The following is a 25,169-nucleotide window of genomic DNA, read 5'->3' as shown; positions in this document are numbered from 1 at the left end:
TGTGTGTGTGTGTGTGTCTGTGTGTGTGTGTGTGTGTGTGTGTGTGTGTGTGTGTGTGTGTGTGTGTGTGTGTGTGTGTGTGTGTGTAGTGAGTGTGTGTTTGCTTGTGTGTGGCAGTACCAGGGCACGGGTTGCCAGGTTGGCAGAAAAGGCCGGAACCCAGTGATGCACTCAAACACCAATGTACCAAAGCTCCAATAATCCACAGTCACTGTATACTTCTGTCTCTCTAAGAGCTCTGGAGCCTGAGAGAGAGAGAGAGAGAGAGAGAGAGAGAGAGAGAGAGAGAGAGAGAGAGAGAGAAAGAAAGAGACCGGAAAGAGTGGGAGAAGGGATGGAGAACAGTGAAGAATTGCTGTGAAAAAGAGGAATCTATGAGAGCTAAAATAAAAGAGAGGGGAAGTGAGATAATTCCTAGTAAATGTGTTGGCGAATAAAAGTTATTCTGATTCTACCACAGAGATATAGAAATAGAACAGATAGAATAAGTGTTAGCCACAGTAGCGCCACACACCAGGTATTGCAGTGTTCCAACGAATGAGGTACACAGACTGTTCTGGTCCAGTTCCTTGGCGTAGCCCAGATCTATGATCTTATGGATCAACTACAGAGACGAAGAGATAACAGTGTCATGGGTTATGCTTAACTTCATGATGTATGAAGTAATCCTAGTATTAACTAAGAAATTACACGGTACAAACAGTGACTACATAACATATAATTAACTAATAAATATCAAATAACTACTTTGGTGCTCTACGGCCTTTTAGAACTTTTCATATAATCGTTGTACAGCAAGCACTGAACTCCAAACACACACCTTCACCAGGAGGGTGTTTAGTATTGTTATTGTGTGTGAAACATTTCACAATGAAAAACATTTACGGTCAATTTAAACCGGAAAGAAATGAATGTGTTTTGTGCCAACAACATGTTTTAATATGTCCGGCCTTAGTTAGTTATATAACTTTATTTCTGTCCATGCAAACATATTGAGGAGTTTAGGGATGGATGGTATATTTTGCCTCATTAACTAGATGACGACATATTAGGCAAGGTAGGAGCTATTCCAGAGGTGGGGTGTCTGTCGGCTTTGGGGTTTGCAGTGGTTTGTGGTTCTGTGATTATGCAGGTAATGAAACCATATTGTCTGTGTGACTCAAGATCAAGTTAACCTATTGAGCCAAATTCTAGGTATTTGTCTGGGAGTGACTGCAAAGAGTTCAGTTTCTAAAATCACACAGGGAGACTCACTCTCTTCTCTCCCTGCTGGAGGACGATGTTCTCTGGCTTCAGATCTCTGTGGATGATCCTCTTCTTATGAAGGTAGGTCAGAGCAGAGGCTAGGAGACACAGAGAGATGGGGAGAGAGAGAGAGAATAAACAAAGCCAAGCTATCCAGTCACAACCCAGTGTAATCAAACAGGATCCTGGTATTTTAATCAAACATGTAATCAAATAGGATCCTGGGCTTCTTTCCTACTTTCTCTTGTCCATACAGACGAACCGGAGGAGAGCGTCAGCATCATTTAGGGGGTGAATCATTTGGCATTACATTACACTGCTAATAGGGCAGCCTGACCACTCTGGAGTACAAGACTAATGATACAGCCCTGTGTGCGTGTGTGTGTGTGTGTGTGTGTGTGTGTGTGTGTGTGTGTGTGTGTGTGTGTGTGTGTGTGTGTGTGTGTGTGTGTGTGTGTGTGTGTGTGTGTGTGTGTGTGTGTGTGAGCGTATGGTACAGTGTGATTCAACATACTGTGTCATTGATGTCCAGTAACGGTCTGGGCTTTGTCTCCGTGCTGTACGGTTGACCAGCATGGCCACTTAACATCCTGCATCAATGGGAGTTGGCTAAGAGTGTTAAATGATATGGATCCCGTAACCCCAGTGCCCCTGTATGTGTGTGTGTCAGGGCCCAGTGGGTGCTACATTGTTAAACCCTCATCAGCAGGAAGTTCCTACCAAAGTTCAACAGGAAGAGGAATGATTTGTGTGCGTGCGTGTTACTACTTGAGTATATGTTTTGCATGTCTGTATTTCAAGTGTTTTCACCTGTCTGTCTGTGCCTGATCTCATAGATGTGAGATGTATGGATTTACATATGCATTTCTGAGCGTGTGTGTTTTTTTATTGATGCGTGTTTCCTCCTGTGAGTATGGTGTGAGTGTGTTCAAGTGTAGAAGTCTGTACACGGTCCTGCGCTCTCATATCTGTGTGCATGTAGAAGATGATTTATTTGGTGTGAGTGTGATGATGTGTGCCTATGAATATCAGGAAGTATGCGGTTAGCTTATGACGTTCAGCTTTATATTTAGTATGGTCATGTCTGGTCATGTCATGCCAGTGAAAAATCTGTCGATGTGCTCTTGAGCAAGGCACTTAACCTTACTTGCTCCTGTAAGTCGCTCTGGATAAGAGTGTCTGCTGAATGTAAAAGGTATACAGAGTGATGGAAAACACTGTCTCATAGTTTAGACAAAATTCATCTGAAACATGTCAGCAGTTAAAGTTCAGCAACCGTGGAGCATTTAAAAAGGCCAACTCAATGATTATAAAGAACAATAAAAATACATGTTTGTGGGTTCACTGGACGTCCTGGCTTGTCTTCACTATGTAATATAATGTAATAACAGTCATTTAGAAGACGCTATTATCCAAAACCAGAAGCTCACAGTAAACACATATATTCAGTACATGTGGCCTATGCAGGAATCAAACCATCACACTATGTGTGAGTACTGTCAATGGTGACTGGCCTGTGGTTTGGGTCGTTGATGATGTCACTCTAAAGGTCAGACAGACAGGTGTGTGTGACACACAAAGTCCCCGCCCATTTACTCCATCCAACAGGAAGTTTATCACACATGAACTGCCGCCTCAAAGGAAGTGGCTCTGTGATGTCACCATCAGGAACGTGGAACATGGCCAAACTGCTGGCATATGACACAGACACCATGCTACACAATGTCTGACACTGTGAGAATTGGTCAAAATCAGTGTGTAAATGCAATGCATTAGAGCTACTACTCACATATGTCCCGTAGCAGAATAAGGATGGAACCCTCCCTCATTCCACAGCAGTTCTCCAACAGGTTCAGGTACTGGAGAGACACACACACAGATACACACACAGGAGAAACATGATCCGCATAAGGCGTGTGTGTGGGTGTGTGTGTGTGTGTGTGTGTGTGTATATAACACACCTTCCTCAGGTCACCTCCCTGACAGTACTCCATGGCCAGTAGAGGTAGATCATTGATGCGTAAGGAGGACTGCAGCCCTTCAGGAACCTCCCTCGCTGCTACCACATTCACATGGTCCAGTCTGAGAGACAGAGAGAGAGAGAGAGAGAGAGAGAGAGAGAGAGAGAAAGGTAGAGGGGAGGAGAGAGACAGTTATGTACTGTTGCATCACTGTAGAATGTATAAATGTGTTTCTTATTGTCGCAGGCTGAACTGTCCTAAAACCGTCCAATAAAAACCAGTGAATACAAATTAAACTAAAAACGTAATTGGTTCCAGATTCTACAGGCAAAACAATAACATTGGAACATTTGGAAAAATAACACTTGATAATTGTTTACTATATTACTGTACCAAGTGGTTAGGTGATACTGATGATGGTAATCATTTGGATAACAAATAGTCATGCGGTTAACATCGGTCAGCAGACAGTGTATTGTGTTTTAGTCACATAATGGTAGTCTGAGAAGTAACTGATTGCTAAACCAAACATGATCAGAATATCACCCAACACTGGAAACGGAGAGGCAGTATAGTGAAAAAGGTATGATTGGATATGGAAAATCTCTCCCTCCTCTCCCTAGTGACTTCTGTAAGGTTAGCTGACGTCCGCTGGGCAGTGTGTGTGCAGTTGTGGGGTGTCTGTAAATGTATGATGTAGTGGGGTCTGTGTTAGGCGTTATAAGCTTTCTGTAAAAGTGTGACTCTATCAAAGGCTTTCATGCCTGGACTGCACACACACACACACGCATGTGCGCACACACACACACACACACACACACACTAGAGGTCGACCGATTAATCAGAATGGCCTATTAATTAGGGCCGATTTCAAGTTTTCATAACAATCGGTAATCTGTATTTCTGGACACCGATTTGCAGATTTTAAAAAATATATATTTTTTTTTACACCTTTATTTAACTAGGCAAGTCAGTTAAGAACACATTCTTATTTTCAATGACGGGCTAGGAACGGTGGGTTAACTACCTTGTTCAGGGGCAGAACGACAGATTTTTACCTTGTCAGCTCGGGGATTCAATCTTGCAACCTCATGGTTAACTAGTCCAACGCTCTAACCACCTGCTTTACATTGCACTCCACGAGGAGCCTGCCTGTTACGCGAATGCAGTAAGAAGCCAAGGTAAGTTGCTAGCTAGCATTAAACTTATCTTATAAAAAACAATCAATCAATCATAATCACTAGTTAACTACACATGGTTGATGATATTACTAGTTTATCTAGCCTGTCCTGCGTTGCATAAAATCGATGCAGTGCGCATTCGCTGAAAAGGACTGTCATTGCTCCAATGTGTACCTAACCATAAACATCAATGTCTTTCTTAAAATCAATACACAAATATATATTTTTAAACCTGCAGATTTAGTTAATATTGCCTGCTAACATGAATTTATTTTAACTAGGGAAAATGTGTCACCTCTTGCAACAGAGTCAGGGTATATGCAGCAGTTTGGGCCGCTTGGCTCGTTGCGAACTGTGTGAAGACTATTTCTTCCTAACAAAGACAGCCAACTTCGCCAAACGGGGGATGATTTAACAAAAGAGCATTTGCGAAAAAAGCACAATTGTTGCACGACTGTACCTAACCTTAAACATCAATGCCTTTCTTAAAATCAATACACTGAAGTATATATTTTTAAACCTGCATATTTAGCTAAAAGAAATCCAGGTTAGCAGGCAATATTAACCAGGTGAAATTGTCACTTCTCTTCCGCCTGGCTCGTTGCGAACTCATTTGCCAGAATTGTACATAATTATTACATAACATTGAAGGTTGTGCAATGTAACAGGAATATTTACACTTAGGGATGCCACCCGTTAAGATAAAATACGGAACGGTTCCGTATTTCACTGAAAGAAAAAAACGTTTTGTTTTCGAGATGATAGTTTCCGGATTCGACCATATTAATGACCTAAGGCTCGTATTTCTGTGTGTTTATTATATTATAATTAAGTCTATGATTTGATAGAGCAGTCTGACTGAGCGGTGGTAGGCAGCAGCAGGCTCGTAAGCATTCATTCAAAATAGCACTTTCGTGCGTTTTGCCAGCAGCTCTTCGCTGTGCTTCAAGCATTGCGCTGTTTATGACTTCAAGCCTATCAACTCCCGAGATTAGGCTGGTGTAACCGATGTGAAATGGCTAGCTAGTTAGCGGGGTGTGCGCTAATAGCGTTTCAAACGTCACTCGCTCTGAGACTTGGAGTAGTTGTTCCCCTTGCTCTGCATGGGTAACGCTGCTCCGAGGGTGGCTGTTGTCGATGTGTTCCTGGTTCGAGCCCAGGTAGGAGCGAGGAGAGGGACGGAAGCTATACTGTTACACTGGCAATACTAAAGTGCCTATAAGAACATCCAATAGTCAAAGCTATATGAAATACAAATCGTATAGAGAGAAATAGTCCTATAATTCCTATACTAACTACAACCTAAAACTTCTTACCTGGGAACATTGAAGACTCATGTTAAAAGGAACCACCAGCTTTCATATGTTCTCATGTTCTGAACAAGGAACTTAAACATTAGCTTTCTTACATGGCACATATTGCACTTTTACTTTCTTCTCCAACACTTTGTTTTTGCATTATTTAAACCAAATTGAACATGTTTCATTATTTATTTGAGGCTAAATTGATTTTATTGATGTATTATATTAAGTTAAAATAAGTGTTCATTCAGTATTGTTGTAATTGTCATTATTACAAATAAATTCCCCAAAAATCGGCTGATTAATCGGTAGCGGCCTTTTTTTGGCCCTCCAATTATCGGTATCGGCGGTGAAAAATCATAATCGGTTGACCTCTAACACACACACACACACACACACACACACACACACACACACACACACACACACACACACACACACACACACACACACACACAAAAAAAAACCTGAAGCTGACTTTGACTCAAAATTTAAGGGCTTCAGTTGACCTTGGCTGAAAATCTGATGTTATTACTTTGATACAATTCTTGGCAACCTGGGTTTAAACTCTGCATGGGCAAAGCTAGGACGGTGTGTGTGTGTGGCTTAGCGGTGCGTGGGTGCAAGAGAGGGTTGTGTTTGAGACCACGTCTGTCTGACAACAACACACTCGTTAAAGCATGACCTGATAACAAGAAATCCTCACACCCATTCTCTCTCACACATACATACTAAAGTACACTGACAAATTACCTCTCCACACCCACACCCAACTTGACACCAAGAATTAGCCCCCCCCTTCACACCCCATCTGACACCAAGACATAATCGTCACAACCCCACACACAGTGCCACTCACCAACAGGAGTACCACTGGCATCACAGCAAAGATGAGTTGGTGGAACACTACCTATCCTATGCCAAATGACCAACACAGAACCCACAGACTGAAATAGACCCAGCTTTCATGTCTTTTTAATGTCATTGGTAATTTTTACTACAGCGCAATAAAAAATGGTTTCATCGTTGTATTTTTCTTGCCCCAATGTGGACTGCAAAACAAATTAGGGGACATAACATGTGTCAGTGTCATGGAATGTGCCCGTGACATCTTATGTGGCCTGTCTCTATGACAGAAGGGAAGTTGCAACAGGATGTTAATAGCAGAGAGAACAAAGCAAATAGGCATTGTGAAAAATGCAAATCTCCCTGAATGTTCCTTACAAAGAAATCAAATAAAATGCGCCAAATACAACTGGTGTAGACTTAACAATGAAATGCTTACTTACGAACCCGTTCCCAACAATGCAGAGTTAAAAAGTAAGAAAAATATTTTGTGAATAAAAAAAGAGATAGTAACACTATAATGAGGCTATATACAGTGCATTTGGAAAGTACTCAGACCCCTTGACTTTTTCCACATTTTGTTACTTGACAGCCTTATTCTATAATGGATTAAACACATTTTTTCCCTCCTCAATCTACACACAATACCCCATAATGACAAAGTGAAAACAGGTTTTACATTTTCTTGCCAAATTTATAAAAAATGAAAGAAAGAAATACATTTATTACATAAGTATTCAAGCCCTTTGCTATGACACTCGAAATTGAGCTCAGGTGCATCCTGTTTCAATTGATAATCCTTGAGATGTTTCTACAACTTGATTGGAGTCCACCTGTGGTAAATTCAATTGATTGGACATGATTTGGAAAGGCACACACCTGTCTATATAAGATCCCTCAGTAGACAGTGCATGTCAAAGCAAAAACCAAGCCACGAGGTCGAAGGAATTGTCCGTAGAGCTCCGAGACAGGATTGTGTCAAGGCACAGATCTGGGGAAGGGTACCAAAACATTTCTGCAGCATTGAAGGTCCCCCAAGAACACAGTGGCCTCCATCATTCTTAAATGGAAGAAGTTTGGAACCACCATGGCTCTTCCTAGAGCTGGCCGCCCTGCCAAACTGAGAAATCGGGGGAGAAGGGCCTTGGTCAGGATGGTGACCAAGAACCCGATGGTCACTCTGACAGAGCTCTAGAGTTCCTATGTGGAGATGGGAGAACCTTCCAGAAGGACAGAGGGGTCTGAATACTTTCCGAATGCACCGTACAAGGAGTACCAGTACCGAGTCAATGTGCAGGGGTATGAGGTAATGGAGGGAATACAACATGTACATGTGGGTAGGGGTAAAAGTGACTAGGCAATCAGGATATATAATAAACAGAGTAGCAGCAGCGTATGAGTGATGCTGAGTAATATTGAGTGATGCTGTGAGTAAAATAGGCTCAAGGGGGATTAACGTAACGTAGTCCCAATTGGTGATTTGGTAATAAACCTAATTTGTTGGATTCACACTGCCAACCTCCTGACTTACTGTACTACATAGTCATCCATATCCCTTCCCCTGCCGAGTTGGCAGATATGACCAAAATGGATTGGTCTACAGCTAAACCTAAACCCACTGTAAAGCTAAGTGGACCCATTGCCATACTGCTCGCACCATGCAAGTCCCTTAAGATCGGTAAATAATAAGAAAACATTTTCGTAGACAAAAAAGTGTCTCACCTCTTCATGATCTGTATCTCCAGACACCAACGCTCTCTGTTCCTCTCACTCAGCTCCTGACGACACTGCTTAATGGCTATCTGCTCCTCTGTGTCCTACACAACAACATAGCCGTAGGATTAGACACACACACACACACACACACAAACACACACTAACACTATTACATTGCTGTTACAATACATACACACAGTACACAGAAAGAGACAGGCCTGACGCAACGTAAAGCGCCAAAGGCAGCGTAAAGCCTGTCTGAAGTATAGTTGCCACATTAATCAATTTCAGTGGCAAGAAAAAGTATGTGAACCCTTTGGAAATACCTGGATTTCTGCATAAATTGGTCATAAAATTTGATCTGATCTTCATCTAGGTCACAACAATAGACAAACACAGTCTGCTTAAACTAATAACACACAAACAATTATACGTTTTCATGTCTTTATTGAACACACCATGTAAACATTCACAGTGCAGGGTGGAAAAAGTATGTGAACCCTTGGATTTAATAACTGGTTGATCCACCTTTGGCAGCAATAACCTCAACCAAACGTTTTCTGTAGTTGCGGATCAGACCTGCACAGCGGTCAGGAGGAATTTTGGACCATTCCTCTTTACAAAACTGTTTCAGTTCAGCAATAATCTTGGGATGTCTGGTGTGAACTGCTCTCTTGAGGTCATGCCACAGCATCTCAATCGGGTTGAGGTCAAGACTCTGACTGGGCCGCTCCAGAAGGCGTATTTTCTTCTGTTTAAGCCATTCTGTTGTTGGTTTACTTCTGTGTTTTGGGTCGTTGTCCTGTTGCATCACCCAACTATTGTTGAGCTTCAACTGGTGGACAGATAGCCTAACATTCTCCTGCAAAATGTCTTGATGAACTTGGGAATTCATTTTTCCGTCGATGATAGCAAGCTGTCCAGGCCCTGAGGCAGCTCCAAACCATGATGCTCCCTCCACCATACTTTACAGTTGGGATGAGGTTTTGATGTTGGTGTGCTGTGCCTTTTTCTCTACACATAATGTTGTGTGTTCCATCCAAACAACTCAACTGTAGTTTCATCTGTCCACAGAATATTATGCCAGTAGCGCTGTCGAACATCCAGGTGCACTTTTGCAAACTTCAGACTGCAGCAATGTTTTTTTTGGACAGCAGTGTCTTCTTTCGTGGTGTCCTCCCATGAACACCATTCTTGTTTAGTGTTTTACGTATCATAGACTCGTCAACAGAGATGTTAGCATGTTCCAGACATTTCTGTAAGTCTTTAGCTGACACTCTAGGATTCTTCTTAACCTCATTGAGCATTCTGTGCTGTGCTCTTGCAGTCGTCTTTGCAGGACGGCCACTCCTAGGGAGAGTAGCAACAGTGCTGAACTTTCTACATTTATAGACAATTTGTCTTACCGTGGACTGATGAACATCAAGGCTTTTAGAGATACTTTGTAACCCTTTCCAGCTTTATGCAAGTTAACAATTCTTAATCTTAGGTCTTCTGAGATCTCTTTTGTTCGAGGCATGGTTCACATCAGGCAATGCTTCTTGTAAATAGCAAACTCAAATTTTGTGAGGTTTTTTTTTAGGGCAAGGCAGCTCTAACCAATATCTCTAATCTCGTCTCATTGATTGGACTCCAAGTTAGCTGAGTCCAATTAGCTTTTGGAGAAGTCATTAGCCTAGGGGTTCACATACTTTTTCAAACCTACACTGTGAATGTTTAAATGATGTATTCAATAGAGACAAGAAAAATACAATAATTTGTGTGTTATTAATTTAAGCACACTATGTTTGTCTATTGTTGTGACTTAGATGAAGATCAGATCAAATTTGATGACCAATTTATGCAGAAATCCAGGTAATTCCAAAGGGTTCACATACTTTTTCACTGTAACACTTCAACTCTGGGAAAAACATAATGAGCTGTACGAACAGCTTATCGTTTATTTTGGGTATTATGATGGTATCCTCAACAATCCAGGAAGTAACAGATGGAATCATCACCAGTGATTCAGAAAGTAGCAGAGGAAGTCCCATTAACACAATGCCATAGCCCATCATGCCCGTCCCTCCACTTCCTACGACAGACCGAAGTTACACTACATATACAAAAGTATGTGAACACCCCCTCAAATTACTGGATTTGGCTATTTCAAACCCACCCGTTGCTGACAGGTGTATAAAATTGAGGACACAGCTATGCAATCTCCATAGACAAACATTGGCAGTAGAATGGCTTTACTGAAGAGCTCAGTGACTTTCAACATGGCACTGTCATAGGATGCCACCTTTCCAACAAGTCAGTACGTCAAATTTCTGCCCTGCTAGAGCTGCCCAGGTCAACTGTAAGTACTGTTATTGTGATGTGGAAACGTATTGTAGCAACAACGGCTCAGCCGCGAAGTGGTAGGCCACACAAGCTCACAGAACGGGACCGTAGAGTGCTGAAGCATGTAACGCGTTTGACCTCATTTGCAACACTCACTAACTCTGGAAGCAATATCAGCACCAGAACTGTTCGTCAGGTGCTTCATGAAATGGGTTTCCATGGCCGAGCAGCCGCACACAAGCCTAAGATCATCATGCGCAATGCCAAGCGTTGGCTGCAGTGGTGTAAAGCATGGAAACACGTTCTCTGGAGTGAAGAATCACGCTTCACTATCTGGCAGTCCGATGGAGAAATCTGGGATTGATGGATGCCAAGAGAACGCTACCTGCCCGAATGCTTAGTGCCAACTATAAAGTTTGGTGGAGGTGGAATAATGGTCTGGGGCCATTTTTCATGGTTCGGGCTAGGCCCCTTAGTTCCAGTGAAAGGAAATCTTAACCTGTTGGGGATAGGGGGCAGTATTTGCACGGACGGATAAAAAACGTACCGGATTTAATCTGGTTACTACTCCTGCTCAGTAACTAGAATATGCATATAATTGTTTGATTTGGATAGAAAACACCCTAAAGTTTCTAAAACTGTTTGAATGGTGTCTGTGAGTATAACAGAACTCATATGGCAGGCCAAAACCTGAGAAGATTCCAAACAGAAAGCGCCCTCTCTGACCATTTCTTGGCCTTCTTTGTCATCTCTATCCAAAACAAAGGATCTCTGCTGTAACGTGACACTTTCTAAGGCTCCCATAGGCTCTCAGAAGGCGCCAGAACGTTGAATGATGACTCTGCAGTTACTGGCTGAAAAACAGTAGCGCATTTGGTAAGTGGTTGAACTGAGAACAATGAGACGGGCGTGCGCGTGCACGTGAAGAGTCCATTTTCTTCTTTGAGTCTTTGAACGAAAACAACTTCTCCCGGTCGGAATATTATCGCTTTTTTACGAGAAAAATCGCATAAAAATTGATTTTAAACAGCGTTTGACATGCTTCGAAGTACGGTAATGGAATATTTTGAAATTTTTGGTCACGATATGCGCCGGCGCGTCACCCTTCGGATAGTGTCTTGAACGCACGAACAAAACGCAGCTATTTGGATATAACTATGGATTATTTGGAACCAAACCAACATTTGTTGTTTAAGTAGAAGTCCTGGGAGTGCATTCTGACGAAAACAGCAAAGGTAATCCAATTTTTCTTATAGTAAATCTGAGTTTGGTGAGTACCAAACTTGGTGGGTGTCAAAATAGCTAGCCTGTGATGGCCGGGCTATCTACTCAGAATATTGCAAAATGTGCTTTCACCGAAAAGCTATTTTAAAATCGGATACCGCGATTGCATAAAGGAGTTCTGTATCTATAATTCTTAAAATAATTGTTATGTTTTTTTGTGAACGTTTATCGTGAGTAATTTAGTAAATTCACCGGAAGTGTTCGGTGGGAATGCTAGTTCTGAACGTCACATGCTAATGTAAAAAGCTGTTTTTTGATATAAATATGAACTTGATTGAAGAAAACATGCATGTATTGTATAACATAATGTCCTAGGAGTGTCATCTGATGAAGATCATCAAAGGTTAGTGCTGCATTTAGCTGTGGTTTTGGTTTTTGTGACATTATATGCTAGCTTGAAAAATGGGTGTCTGATTATTTCTAGCTGGGTACTCTGCTGACATAATCTAATGTTTTGCTTTCGTTTTAAAGCCTTTTTGAAATCGGACAGTGTGGTTAGATTAACGAGAGTCTTGTCTTTAAAATGGTGTAAAATAGTCATATGTTTGAGAAATTGAAGTAATAGCATTTCTAAGGTATTTGAATATCGCGCCACGGGATTCCACTGGCTGTTGACTAGGGTGCTAGCCCAGAGAGGTTAACGCTACAGCATACAATGACATTCTATACGATTCTGTGCTTCAAACTTTGTGGCAACAGTTTGGGGAAGGCTCTTTCCTGTTTTAGCATAACAATGCCTCTGTGCACAAAGGCGAGGTCCCTACAGAAATGGTTTGTTGAGATCAGTGTGGAAGAACTTGACTGGCCTGCACAGAGCCCTGACCTCAACCCCATCAAACACCTTTGGGATGAACTGGAAAGCCGACTGCGATCCAGGCCTAAACGTCCAACATCAGTGCCGAACTCACTAATGCTCTTGTGGCTGAATGAAAGCAAGTCCCTGCAGCAATGTTGCAACATCAAGTGGAAAGTATGGTGGAAATTACAAGATTATGTTATAATGCTGTTATTGCATCACATGGTTGTTTTATGCAGCAGAATAAGGGGTTGTTAGAACACTCATCTGTGTGTTCTACTGAGGATGGACCTCTAGAAGATTTACGATGTCTTTGGGTGATACCGCATTCCAGAGCATGAGTTAATGTTTCTGTTCTATAAGGTACCAGGGAGAGATGGCTCCAGAGCCAGACCCTGGTCTCTACACAATGAGATACTGTCTGCTGTGAATTATAAGTATCTTTCATACAAATCTTAACCTTGTGACCCATTCCATACATCTGTTGTTTGTCTTGTAGACTGAAGGAGTATGGACTTTGCTATAAAATGCTGTGGCTCAAACCAGCTTGTTGAGTTCTCAGTGATCACCTCCAGGGGTGATTACCGACCAGCTCCATTACTGCACTAATTAAATAATAAAGTTTGATTGTTTTGAAGAAATCTAGAAGTCTCTCCTTTTGATTACAATAATTCCACCACAATTTTGCAGACGAGGATGCGATGATAAACTGATTTTTTTTTTATTGTTCCCAGTGAAACTCAGGTTAACAGTGCACGGGGAGTTGCATTAGATGCAACCAGGGGAAAGCCACTCTCCACTATTTGGAGCAGATCGGATCCCCACCTGGCTGGGAGCGTCAGCTGAATGGATACATCATCTCGAACAGAATTGAATTAAGGGTGAGACTGGTTTCTTTCAATAATTGAACTTGAAAGTGCACAGAATTAATAGTACTAATTAGACATTAACTGAACGTTTAAGGGATGAAAAGATAAGAAAAAATAAAAACAATATAAAAAATAACAAATGCACCTGTTGAGGGTACACTCAGAGCGAGGTCTTCCTTAAGAGGGCCACAGCTGGGGTAAGTAGCAGGACTGAGTTGAGTTGATGAGAGTGTTCTTAAGTGAGGTATCCTTGGACATGATTGTTAATTAGCCAGTTGCGGGCTACCAAAAGTCCAGATCCGTGGTACTGGCTTGATCACAGTAGGAATGGTGAGGTTAATGTATTGAACGAAGAACGAGAGTGCAGGTGACGCCTTGCAAGGCATCAGACTTTGGTGAAGTTCAAATTGTAACGTGTATGTATGTAATTGATACAATGTTTTGTTAAATGAGGTAAACAGGTATGCCCTGGGTTGCTATTGTTGGGTGTAATTGTGCGTGTTTTTGATATTCCTGGTACTTAGAAAATACAAGGTAAGATAGGATTTTTGGGACCGTGTTAAAAAGTTAGATAGGAGACATGGGTACTCTGTAGGTTGTTTTGCACATTTGGATAGATGGAAGATAATCTATACCATAGTAATCGCAATAGGCGATATCCCAGTGTGGATACAACACCCAGTTTTGGGACCACTAATTAGGTCATCTTTTGATAATGGTATAGGTTTCCCTGTTCATATAGTCAGGGTTTGAAATCCTATGTGGATAATCTTTGTAAAAGTGTTCTGTGTCGGCGCAATAGGTTGACTCTGTTTGGGTAACCTTTCAATGATGTTCTGTGTTGACATCTGACCAATTCTGTGTGAGTGGTCTGACCAATCCTGTGTGGATGGTTGTTTAGTAATGTTCTGTGTGAGCATTTGATCAATCATGTGTGGTTGATCATGAAGGCTCTGTGTGAGCCAGAGATAAATAATAATTAGTAGATAAGTGTCACGACTTCTGCCGAACTTGGTCCCGCTCCTTGTTCGGGCGGCGTTCGAAGTCACCGACCTAGCCATCGCTGATCCTCTTTTCATTTTCCTTTGGTTTTGTCTTGTCTTCCATCACACCTGGTTCCAATCCCATTCAATTACATGTTGTGTATTTAACCCTCTGTTCCCCCTCATGTCCTTGTCGGTGATTGTTTATTGTAAGTGCTTGTGCACGGCTGTCCTGGTGTGCGTCGGTAGTGTGGGAGCTGGACACGGACATTGCGCAGGCATTACGTGCAGAGCCCGCTCCCGTCCAGTGTCCCACTGGGCGTCTGCATGTCCCGTCTGCTGTTCATGACCGGTTGATCTATTGGGCCCACACGTCACCCTCCTCTGGTCATCCTGGGATCGGTCGGACAGTGCGCTGTTTGAGTGGGAGGTACTGGTGGCTTACCTTGGCTAAGGACGTGAGGGTTTATGTTTCCTCCTGCTCGGTGTGCGCCCAGTGTAGGGCTCCGAGGCACCTACCCAGAGGTAAGCTACACCCCTTACCAGTTCCACAGCAGCCTTGGTCGCACCTGTCGGTGGATTTTCTGACTGATCTTCCACTCTCACTGGGTAACACCACGATCCTGGTCATTGTGGATCATTTCTCTAAGTTCTGTCGTCTCCTCCCTCTGCCCGGTCTCCCTACGGCCCTACAGACTGCGGAGGCCTTGTTTACACACGTCTTTCGGCACTACGGGGTGCCTGAGGATATAGTGTCTGATCGGGGTCCCCAGTTCACATCTAGGGTCTGGAAGGCGTTCATGGAACGTCTGGGGGTCTTGATCAGTCTTACTTCAGGGTTTCACCCCGAGAGTAATGGGTAGGTGGAGAGAGTGAACCAGAATGTGGGTAGGTTTCTGCGGACCTATTGCCGGGACCGGCCGGGGGAGTGGGCGGCGTTCGTGCCCTGGGCCGAGATGGCACAGAACTCGCTCCACCACTCCTCCACTAACCTCTCTCCTTTCCAGTGCGTACTGGGGTACCAGCCGGTTCTGGCGCCTTGGCATCAGGGTCAAACCGAGGTTCCTGCGGTGGACGACTGGTTCAGGCGCGCGGAGGAGACATGGGAAGCCGTCTGTGTCCACCTTCAGCAGGCCGTGACGCGCCAAAAGAGGAATGCAGATCGCCACCGCAGTGAGACCCCGGTGTTCGCACCGGAGGACCGGGTTTGGCTCTCGACCAGAAACCTGCCCCTCCGCCTGCCCTGCCGGAAGCTGGGTACACGGTTTGTGGGGCCATTTAAAGTCCTGAGGAGAGTGAACGAGGTTTGTTATAGGTTACAGCTTTCACCCGATTACCGTATTAACCCCTCGTTCCATGTGTCTCTCCTCAGGCCGGTGGTGGCTGGCCCGCTCCAGGAGTCTGAGGTGCGGGAGGTTCCTCCGCCCCCTCTGAACATCGGGGGGGCCCCGGAGTACTCTGTTCGCTCCATACTGGAGTCGAGGCGCCGGGCATTCAGTATCTCGTGGAGTGGGAGGGTTACGGCCCGGAAGAGAGGTGCTGGGTTCCGGTCGAGGACGTGTTGAACCCATCTATGCTGCAGGAGTTCCACCATCTTCGTCTGGATCGCCCTGCGCCTCGCCCTCCGGGTCGTCCCCGAGGCCGGTGTCGACACACAGTTTGAGCCGCGCGTCGGGGGGGGGATACTGTCACGACTTCCGCCGAAGTTGGCCCCGCTCCTTGTTCGGGCGGCGTTCGGCGGTCGAAGTCACCGACCTTCTAGCCATCGCTGATCCTCTTTTCATTTTCCTTTGGTTTTGTCTTGTCTTCCATCACACCTGGTTCCAATCCCATTGAATTACATGTTGTGTATTTAACCCTCTGTTCCTCCTCATGTCCTTGTCGGTGATTGTTTATTGTAAGTGCTTGTGCACGTCTGTCCTGGTGTGCGTCGGGTTATGTACCCATTATTTGATTGTTCTGTTTTCCGGTGGGTTTTTTCGTTATTAAACTGCGCCGTTTGGAAACACAGTTTTTGTTCTCCTGCGTCTGACTTCTCTGCCGCCAGTACGCACTCCTTACAATAAGTTAATGATATGCAATGGTTTAAAATAGTTAGGTACATATGTGAAAGCTATAAACCAAATCCACCTATAGAAGTCAGAAAATATTCCTGCAGGTTATACAAATATTGATTACGTGTGTTTGTGAACAGTACTATGTGAATGTGACATGAGAGTTGTGTGAGTGTGTAAATAAGATATAAATATTTGCATAATAAGATGATTGAAATTTGGTTAATAAATGTTCATACAATGGGGGAAAAAAGTATTTGATCCCCTGCTGATTTTGTACGTTTGCCCACTTACAAAGAAATGATCAGTCTATAATTTTAATAGTAGGTTTATTTGAACAGTGAGAGACAGAATAACAACAAAAATATCCTGAAAAACGCATGTCAAAAATGTTATAAATTGATTTGCATTTTAATGAGGGAAATAAGTATTTCACCCCCTCTCAATCAGAAAGATTTCTGGCTCCCAGGCGTCTTTTAGATAGGTAACGAGCTGAGATTAGGAGCACATTCTTAAAGGGAGTGCTCCTAATCTCAGTTTGTTACCTGTATAAAAGACACCTGTCCACAGAAGCAATCAATCAATCAGATTCCAAACTCTCCACCATGGCCAAGACCAAAGAGCTCTCCAAGGATGTCAGGGACAAGATTGTAGACCTACACAAGGCTGGAATGGGCTACAAGACCATCGCCAAGCAGCTTGGTGAGAAGGTGACAACATTTGGTGCGATTATTCGCAAATGGAAGAAACACAAAAGAACTGTCAATATCCCTTGGCCTGGGGCTCCATGCAAGATCTCACCTCGTGGAGTTGCAATGATCATGAGAATGGTGAGGAATCAGCCCAGAACTACACGGGAGGATCTTGTCAATGATCTCAAGGCAGCTGGGACCATAGTCACCAAGAAATCAACAGGTAACACACTACGCCGTGAAAGACTGAAATCCTGCAGTGCCCGCAAGGTCCCCCTGCTCAAGAATACATATACATGCCCGTCTGAACTTTGCCAATGAACATCTGAATGACTCAGAGGACAACTGGTGAAAGTGTTGTGGTCAGATGAGACCAAAATGGAGCTCTTTGACATCAACTCAACTCGCCGTGTTCGGAGGAGGAGGAATCCTGCCTATGACCCCAAGAACACCATCCCCACCGTCAAACATGGAGGTGGAAACATTATGCTTTGGGGGTGTTTTTCTGCTAAGGGGACAGGACAACTTCACCGCATCAAAGGGACGATGGATGGGGCCATGTACCGTGAAATCTTGGGTGAGAACCTCCTTCCCTCAGCCAGGGCATTGAAAATGGGTCGTGGATGGGTATTCCAGCATGACAATGACCCAAAACACACGGCCAAGGCAACAAAGGAGTGGCTCAAGAAGAAGCACATTAAGGTCCTGGAGTGGCCTAGCCAGTCTCCAGACCTTAATCCCATAGAAAGTCTGTGGAGGGAGCTGAATGTTCGAGTTGCCAAACGTCAGCCTCGAAACCTTAATGACTTGGAGAAGATCTGCAAAGAGGAGTGGGACAAAATCTCTTCTGAGATGTGTGCAAACCTGGTGGCCAACTACAAGAAATGTCTGTACTCTGTGATTGCCAACAAGGGTTTTGCCACCAAGTACTAAGTCATATTTTGCAGAGGGGTCAAATACTTATTTCCCTCATTAAAATGCAAATCATTTTATAACATTTTTGACATGCGTTTTTGTGGATTTTTTGTTGTTATTCTGTCTCTCACTGTTCAAATAAACCTACCATTAAAATTATAGACTGATAATTTCTTCGTCAGTGGGCAAACGTACAAAATCAGCAGGGGATCAAATACTTTTTTCCCTCACTGTAGACTACAGATGAGCAATATATATACTCATTATAGAGGTTTAATATTGCTCCACAGTTTATTTTCTAGTCTCCTCTTATAAGGAAACGGTCTGAGAAATGTGTGACTGAGACAGAACTCTGCAGGGGAGTGTAAGAGATACGAGACTAGTCAGACATTCCACTATAAATCAGCTTGGGAGTGGACATTTACTGCTTAGCCCTTAGAAAACACTGGAACTATTGTATCTCTCTTGCAAGTTTGTATAGCTGTGTATGCATGGGCTTGGTCTGATGTGTAGAAGGTAATGATGTATGCAGTGACATCACTAGGGCTGGACTTCGGGCTTAATAAAATAACATGGGACTTTTTATATTTTGCAGAACTTACTCGGAAACATGCGTGCTATGTTCTTGTTGTCAACTTCTGTCTGCAATTGCATTAATAACGTTTTTGAATTATTTAATTAAAGATATTGTCTGAATGGTAATTTCACCAATGAGCCAATGATTAACAAGGAACAAGGAACGAACCCCAACAGGGTACTACATTTAAAATAAAACTACCCATAAGGTAGTATGACAGGAGTTGCTATATTTATGGAATAAACCTTTTTCCATAAAGTTAGAGCGAATTAAGATGGTATCTCGACGTAACTTATAACGTTGTATAAAGCATAGGGTTTCCATCAAACTAAGTATAATTGCGGAGCTAATGTGATGTAGTAAAATAATTGAAATATCTCGATTGATCATTTGCTTTTATTACAAGGAGCAAGATCTGGTTTTAAGTCAAGGAATGTCGATGTAACTCGTTGACTGCTAATCTATTCCTTTTGCACATGTGAGAATCTCTGCGGAGACACGTGTGGACCTGTAGAGCTATTTATGAGAATTGTGTTATAATGTGCCAGATGTTAAGACTACAAACCATTGTAATTGGGTTATTTGCGGGATTTCTTCATAATTTCAATAGCATTGGGTCTATGATATTGACTAAAATATGGGTTTCTGATTGTAATTCAAGTATTGGTATGTTTTGCCTGGAAAGATACTGCTGCCAGTGTTTGTTTAAGATATAAACTGAAAGTTTTAACTGTGTGCTTAGTTCAAATTGAACGGCTAATTTATTCAATATAAATGGCGAGGCGATTTCGATGTAATACATTGTCTCTTGCCTAAATGGAGTCGAATTTAAATAACTGGATCGAATAAGGGACAGTTAACTACATCTAATGAATTCTAATAATAGTGGATAGGTAACTGAACATAATTGAAATCTAAACATGGCTATTACTTATTGCAGGATACAACTGCAACGAACTGAAGTTGTGGGCAGGAAAAGGATCTGATATTCCAAAATTTGTTTTTTTTCTTATGGATTGACTGATGTATTTTATAAATGTGGCGCATTACATGTTACTTTTAAAGTCTTGGACATTTCATAAGTAGGAAGCCGAAAGAGAAGAGATAATTGTCAAGTTTGTTTTTAACCTTACGATAGAGGTAAGCGCAGAATGTTGTTTGAGAAAGGGTTATATTTTTTTCCTACTGGTAAAAATAGAAGAGTTAGTCGTGCTCGCTGGGCTATGTCGGCTGTAAGGATTCAGTGGGACATTTGCAGTAGAGGTCTGAATAGTTGAATCGGAAACATTCTGTGATAATTTCTGATTACTGTTGCTGGGTTTTATAGTTTAGGTAATACCAGTGAATTTGAGCAGAAAGTTAACGTATTCTAACATTATAATCTGTTTCCATTACATGAAACAGTGTCCAGTCATTAAAGTGGATTGCAGGTTAGTTTTGACTATTACGCTGATGAGACAGCACCAACTTTTTAAAGGTTCTAGATTTGTTAAACAACAGGTTTATATTTTTACTAAATTAATGCAACCGGTTGAAATGATTGGATTACTGGATCACTGATTCCTTACGCTGAGACATTGACTACATTTGCGACAGAAAAAAGTATTACATTTAAAGAGGTTACAGGAAACATCTAAGGCGAAACAGCTATTCCATATGTTGTTGGACATTAGTCTAGTAATGATACCAGGATCATTTTACATGGTTATGGAAAAGAGAGACCAGTCACATAATATAATATGGGAGTGAATCGTTAGACTCAGTGGAGAGATACATGTTGCAGTGGCTGAGGAGGCTGTTATAGCAGCAAAAGGGGGACCAACTCTATATTAATGCCCATTATTTTGGAATGAGATGTTCGACGAGCAGATGTCCACATACTTTTGGTCATGTAGTGTACGTGGAAGTAGCACTGATGGTTACCTGTACATGGCATTGTTACCATTTTTACCAGAAATCACCAAGCCCTTACCTTTGATTAAGAACATTGATCATGTAGCCTACTTGCACTTTCAGTTCTGATGTTTGGTGTCCTTTCTAGCTATCTAGCGACTACCCTGATTGGTTACAGGGTGGGTGAATGTTCTACAGACAGTGGGATCAGTCCCTAGAGAAAGGGATCAAGCCCTAGGCTGGGACAAAAGCCAGCCAGCACACATACATTGTTCTCCAGGAGTGGAGTGAGCAGTTCTGGACTACAATAGGCAATAGAGACTAGAGACTGACAGGTGGCTGAAAGGGCAAAGCATGAGAGCCTCTGTGACCACAGAGAGAGGAAGGTCATTGAATCTATCTGAATAAAGACGTTACATAAATGACCGTTTAGGAATCAGAGAGAACAAAGGTCTAATGCTCTTAATACATTAACATCCTTTTCATAACTCTGATGGGGTCACACATCTATGACAATGAAGCGTGTAAAGTACCAGCCAGCAAGAGGATTTGACACAATGCTAACTGTCATTACCACTGACTTCCATTGTTAGTAGGGGTCCACATAGTATTACCACTGTGTCCTTTCAGCTGAATTCACCTGAGACAACACTGAGCAGCATTTCCAGTAAACGAAGTGGTGCATACAGCCATAAAGACAGATAGACGGTGCACAGATAGAGGACAAAAAGAGCTAACTAAATGGGTGTGGACAAGGTCCAATGGTGTAGCTATAATAATGTACATCTACGTCCCTCTCATCCTGTGACTAGGTGTGATGTCATAGGCCAGGGAGGATGCAGAGTTCTATGGGCCAGGTGACAGGATAAAGCTGAGTGTATTTCCTGTACGTTACATTTAAAGCATTCATGATGAGGGAATTTAATATTACATCAAATATTAATGTGGGAGCCTCCATAGGTTCTGCTAGGCATGCAGCAGCATTGGTTGTAGGCAGTAAGAAACATAAAAAATGCCACCACTGAGGATGCTCATACATGATAGCATAGCACTTTTGCAAACACACAAAATATGGTAAAAGTTATTGGTAACAAAATACACACATGAATGGTGTGCTACTGTTAAAGTTATGCACCTTGTTCTGCCATCTGGTGACATTCCCGAAGCCCCCGGTCCCCAGGCGTTCCTTCAGCTCCCAGGAGCCACAGCTCTGCTGCTGCTGCAGAGGAACACGACTCATTGTCCTCAGATAGTCCTGACCTCAGCCACACAACAACACAGGATCTGAAAAGATGTTTACTACAGCATTATTAGCCTGTATGTACACTGTATGTAGGCCTAACTAACGCATGTCTGGACCTTTGGGGCACTGAAGGTAGTAGCAAGCAGAGCCGCAACGATTTCAAAATATATGGTAACAAGTACCTACAGCTACTACTTGCCCTATAATGACAGTGTTACTAGCTCAACATCCATAGCTGTTCTCTCTGAATACATAATAGGCTACATTATATAAACACTGAAATGACTAGACTGATTGTCAGCAGGCTACAGGAGAACATCAAATGTATTCTTTATAAAGCAGCAGCACAGCAGTATCATGCGGATAGTTTGTGTTTCGATTTATAAAAAATAAAAGTATGCTTATATTGTGTTTATGAACTTTACAAGCTTTCTAGTTGTTTTCCACTTATTATAGAAGATTACAGCTGGCATTAGGCTTCCCCGATGCTACTGTAATGTAGCACAACTACCGCGAGCACCTCTCACCTTTCGTTCGTGAGTAGAGACTAAAATTAGTCCTACCTGAACAGTAGACTTTGGCCAACGAAAAAAGTTTGTTTTATAATGATAGACGCAGCTACCTAGCAAACACTTTTGTTCAAGAAAGTAACCTTCACTTTCTCTCGATTTACTACTGTAGCTGGCGACCAAAAAAATTCTCAAACTCTACTTCCTGAAAGTCATATTTCCTGTAAACCTGAACGCGGGGACGATCCGCCCACAAAGATAATAGCGTATTCTTGGTCTGTAGACTGGTACTGCTGATATAGGTCAATGCCTGATACACGGATACAGTACCTAGGTTCATAATCTCTGTCAGTGTCTCCAATGGAGAATCTGTGACTACTGCTGTCTTAGTTTGGAGTAGGATATCTAAAGAGATAATGTGCCAGATGTGCCAATAGCTGTTCTCATAAGAAAATTATAGGCTGCTAACGTTACATTAAACGAGGGAAGAGATCCAGCTTTTGTCAAATTAACGTGAAAAGTTTAAATGTTTTTTTTTGCATTTAAACCTTTTCCTAACCTTAACGCAATTATTATAACCTGCTACTTTAATTATCCTAACCTGCTGTGTAAATTCTCCTAACCTGCTACAAAAATTCAAATCTGAAGTTAATTTGACAAAAGCTGGATCCCTTCTAGCCATGACCCTACAAGAGTTCTGCTCACTCTAGTGGAGCATGGGGGCCTCAAACTGATAGATTATACACTACATGGCCAAAAGTATGTGGACACCCATTCAAATGAGTGGATTTGTCTATTTCAGCCACACCCGTTGCTGACAAACACTGGCAGTAGAATGGCCTTACTGAAGAGCTCGGTAACTTTCAACGTGGCACCGTCATAGGATGCTACCTTTCCAGCAAGTCAGTTAGTAAAATGTCTGCCCTGCTAGCTTCCCCAGTCAACTATAAGTGTTGTTATTCTGAGGTGGAAAAATCTAGGAGTAACAACGTCTCAGTGGTAGGCCACACAAGCTCACAGAATGGGACCGCCGAGGGCTGAAGCACGTAGCGCGTAAAAATCGTCTTTCCTCGGTTGCAACACTCACTACCGAGTTTCAAACTGCCCCTGGAAGCAATGTCAGCACAAGAACTGTTCGTTGGGAGCTTCATGAAATGGGTTTCCATGGCCGAGCAGCCGCACACAAGCCTAAGATTACCATGCGCAATGCCAAGCGTTAGCTGGAGTGGCGTAAATTTCGCAGCTATTGGACTCTGGAGCAGTGGAAACGCGTTCTCTGGAGTGATGAATCACTCTTCACCATCTGGCAGTCCGACGGATGAATCTGGGTTTGGGGGATGCTAGGAGAACGCTACTGCCCCAATGCATAGTGCCAACTATAAAGTTTGGTGGAAGAGGAATAATGGTCTGGGGCTATTCTTCATGGTCGGGATAGGCCCCTTAGTTCCAGTGAATGGAAATGTTAACCCTACAGCATACAATAACATTCTAGATGATGCTGTGCTCCCAACTTTGTGGCAACAGTTTGGGGGAGGCCCTTTCCGGTTTCAGCATGACAATGCCCCTGTGCACAATGGCGAGGTCCATACAGAAGTGGTTTGTCGAGATTGGTGTGAAAGAACTTGACTGGCCTGCACAGAGCCCTGACCTCAACCAAATCGAACGCCTTTGACATGAATTGGAACACCGACTGCGAGCGTAGGCCTAGTCGCCCAACATAAGTGCCTGACCTCACTAATGCTCTTGTGGCTGAATGAAAGCAAGACCCCGCAGAAATGTTCCAACATATAGTGGAAAGCCTTCTCAGAAGAGTGGAGGCTGTTATCGCAGCAAAGGGGGGACCAACTCCATATTAATGTCCATGATTTTGGAATTAGATGTTCAATGGTGTTCACATACTTTTTGCCATGTAATGTATTTAAAAAAAAAGATTACTATTATTATTATTTTATTATGCCCAGCTCATGAGGCCCCTTGATGATGTGAGGCCTGAGGAGATTTCCCCTTCTGCCTAATGGTAAGTCCGCCACTGGTCACCATATTAATCGTATATAAACGCAACATTCAATAATTTCAAAGATTTTACTGAGTTATAGTTCATTAAAGGAAATCAGTCAATTGAAATAAATTCATTAGGCCCTAATCTATGGATTTCACATGACTGGGAATACAGATATGGATCAGTTGGTCACAGATACCTTAAAAAGAGGTAGCGGCGTGGATCAGAAAACTTGTCAGTATCTGGTGTGCAGCACGACATCTCTTTTGCATAGAGTTGATCAGGCTGTTGATTGTGGCCTGTGGAATGTTGTCCCACTCCTCTTCAATGGCTGTGTGGAGTTTCAGGATATTGGCGGGAAATGGAACACGCTGTCGTACAAGTCAATCCAGAGCATCCCAAGCTTGCTCAATGGGTGACATGTCTAGTGAGTATGCAGGCCATGGAAGAACTGGGACATTTTCAGCTTCCAGGAATTGTGTGCAGGTCCATGCGACAAAGAAACTTGCATTATCATGCTGAAACGTGAGGTGATGGCTGCGGATGAATGGCACGACAATGGGCCTCAGGATCTCAAATCAAATCAAATTTATTGGTCACATACACGTGTTTAGCAGATGATATTGCGGGTGTAGCGAATTGCTTGTGTTTCTAGCTCCGACTGTCACGTCCTGACCAGCAGATGGAGCTATTGTATTAGTTTTGGGGTCAGGATGTGGCAGTTTTGTGTGTGTGAATGTTTGTGTTGGTGATTGGGACTTCCAATTGAAGGCAGGTGTG

General features: G+C 42.8%; 1 protein-coding gene across 2 annotated transcripts in view; it reads right to left on the bottom strand.

Annotated features, from left to right (window-relative positions):
* Nucleotides 1-22,615, bottom strand: part of ikbkb (inhibitor of nuclear factor kappa B kinase subunit beta) — a 30,948-nt gene extending 8,333 nt beyond the window's left edge. Inside the window, exons 1-8 of one of the 2 annotated variants that reach the window (XM_029763235.1) lie at nt 22,409-22,615; nt 21,774-21,922; nt 8,257-8,351; nt 3,207-3,327; nt 3,035-3,104; nt 1,255-1,343; nt 515-604; nt 121-245 (exon numbers count right to left, since the gene is read on the bottom strand). In XM_029763235.1, coding sequence (XP_029619095.1) covers nt 121-245; nt 515-604; nt 1,255-1,343; nt 3,035-3,104; nt 3,207-3,327; nt 8,257-8,351; nt 21,774-21,878 — 695 coding nt within the window. In that variant the 5' untranslated portion in view covers nt 21,879-21,922; nt 22,409-22,615. The remainder of the gene's footprint in view (nt 1-120; nt 246-514; nt 605-1,254; nt 1,344-3,034; nt 3,105-3,206; nt 3,328-8,256; nt 8,352-21,773; nt 21,923-22,408) is intronic. The other variant, XM_029763234.1, reaches the window with a different exon arrangement.
* Nucleotides 22,616-25,169: the final 2,554 nt, after the last annotated feature.

Source organism: Salmo trutta, chromosome 9 (genome assembly GCF_901001165.1).
Source record: "Salmo trutta chromosome 9, fSalTru1.1, whole genome shotgun sequence".
Lineage (NCBI taxonomy): Eukaryota > Metazoa > Chordata > Actinopteri > Salmoniformes > Salmonidae > Salmo > Salmo trutta.
Note: the sequence above shows the minus strand (reverse complement) of the source record. Positions and strands in the feature narration are given on the sequence as shown.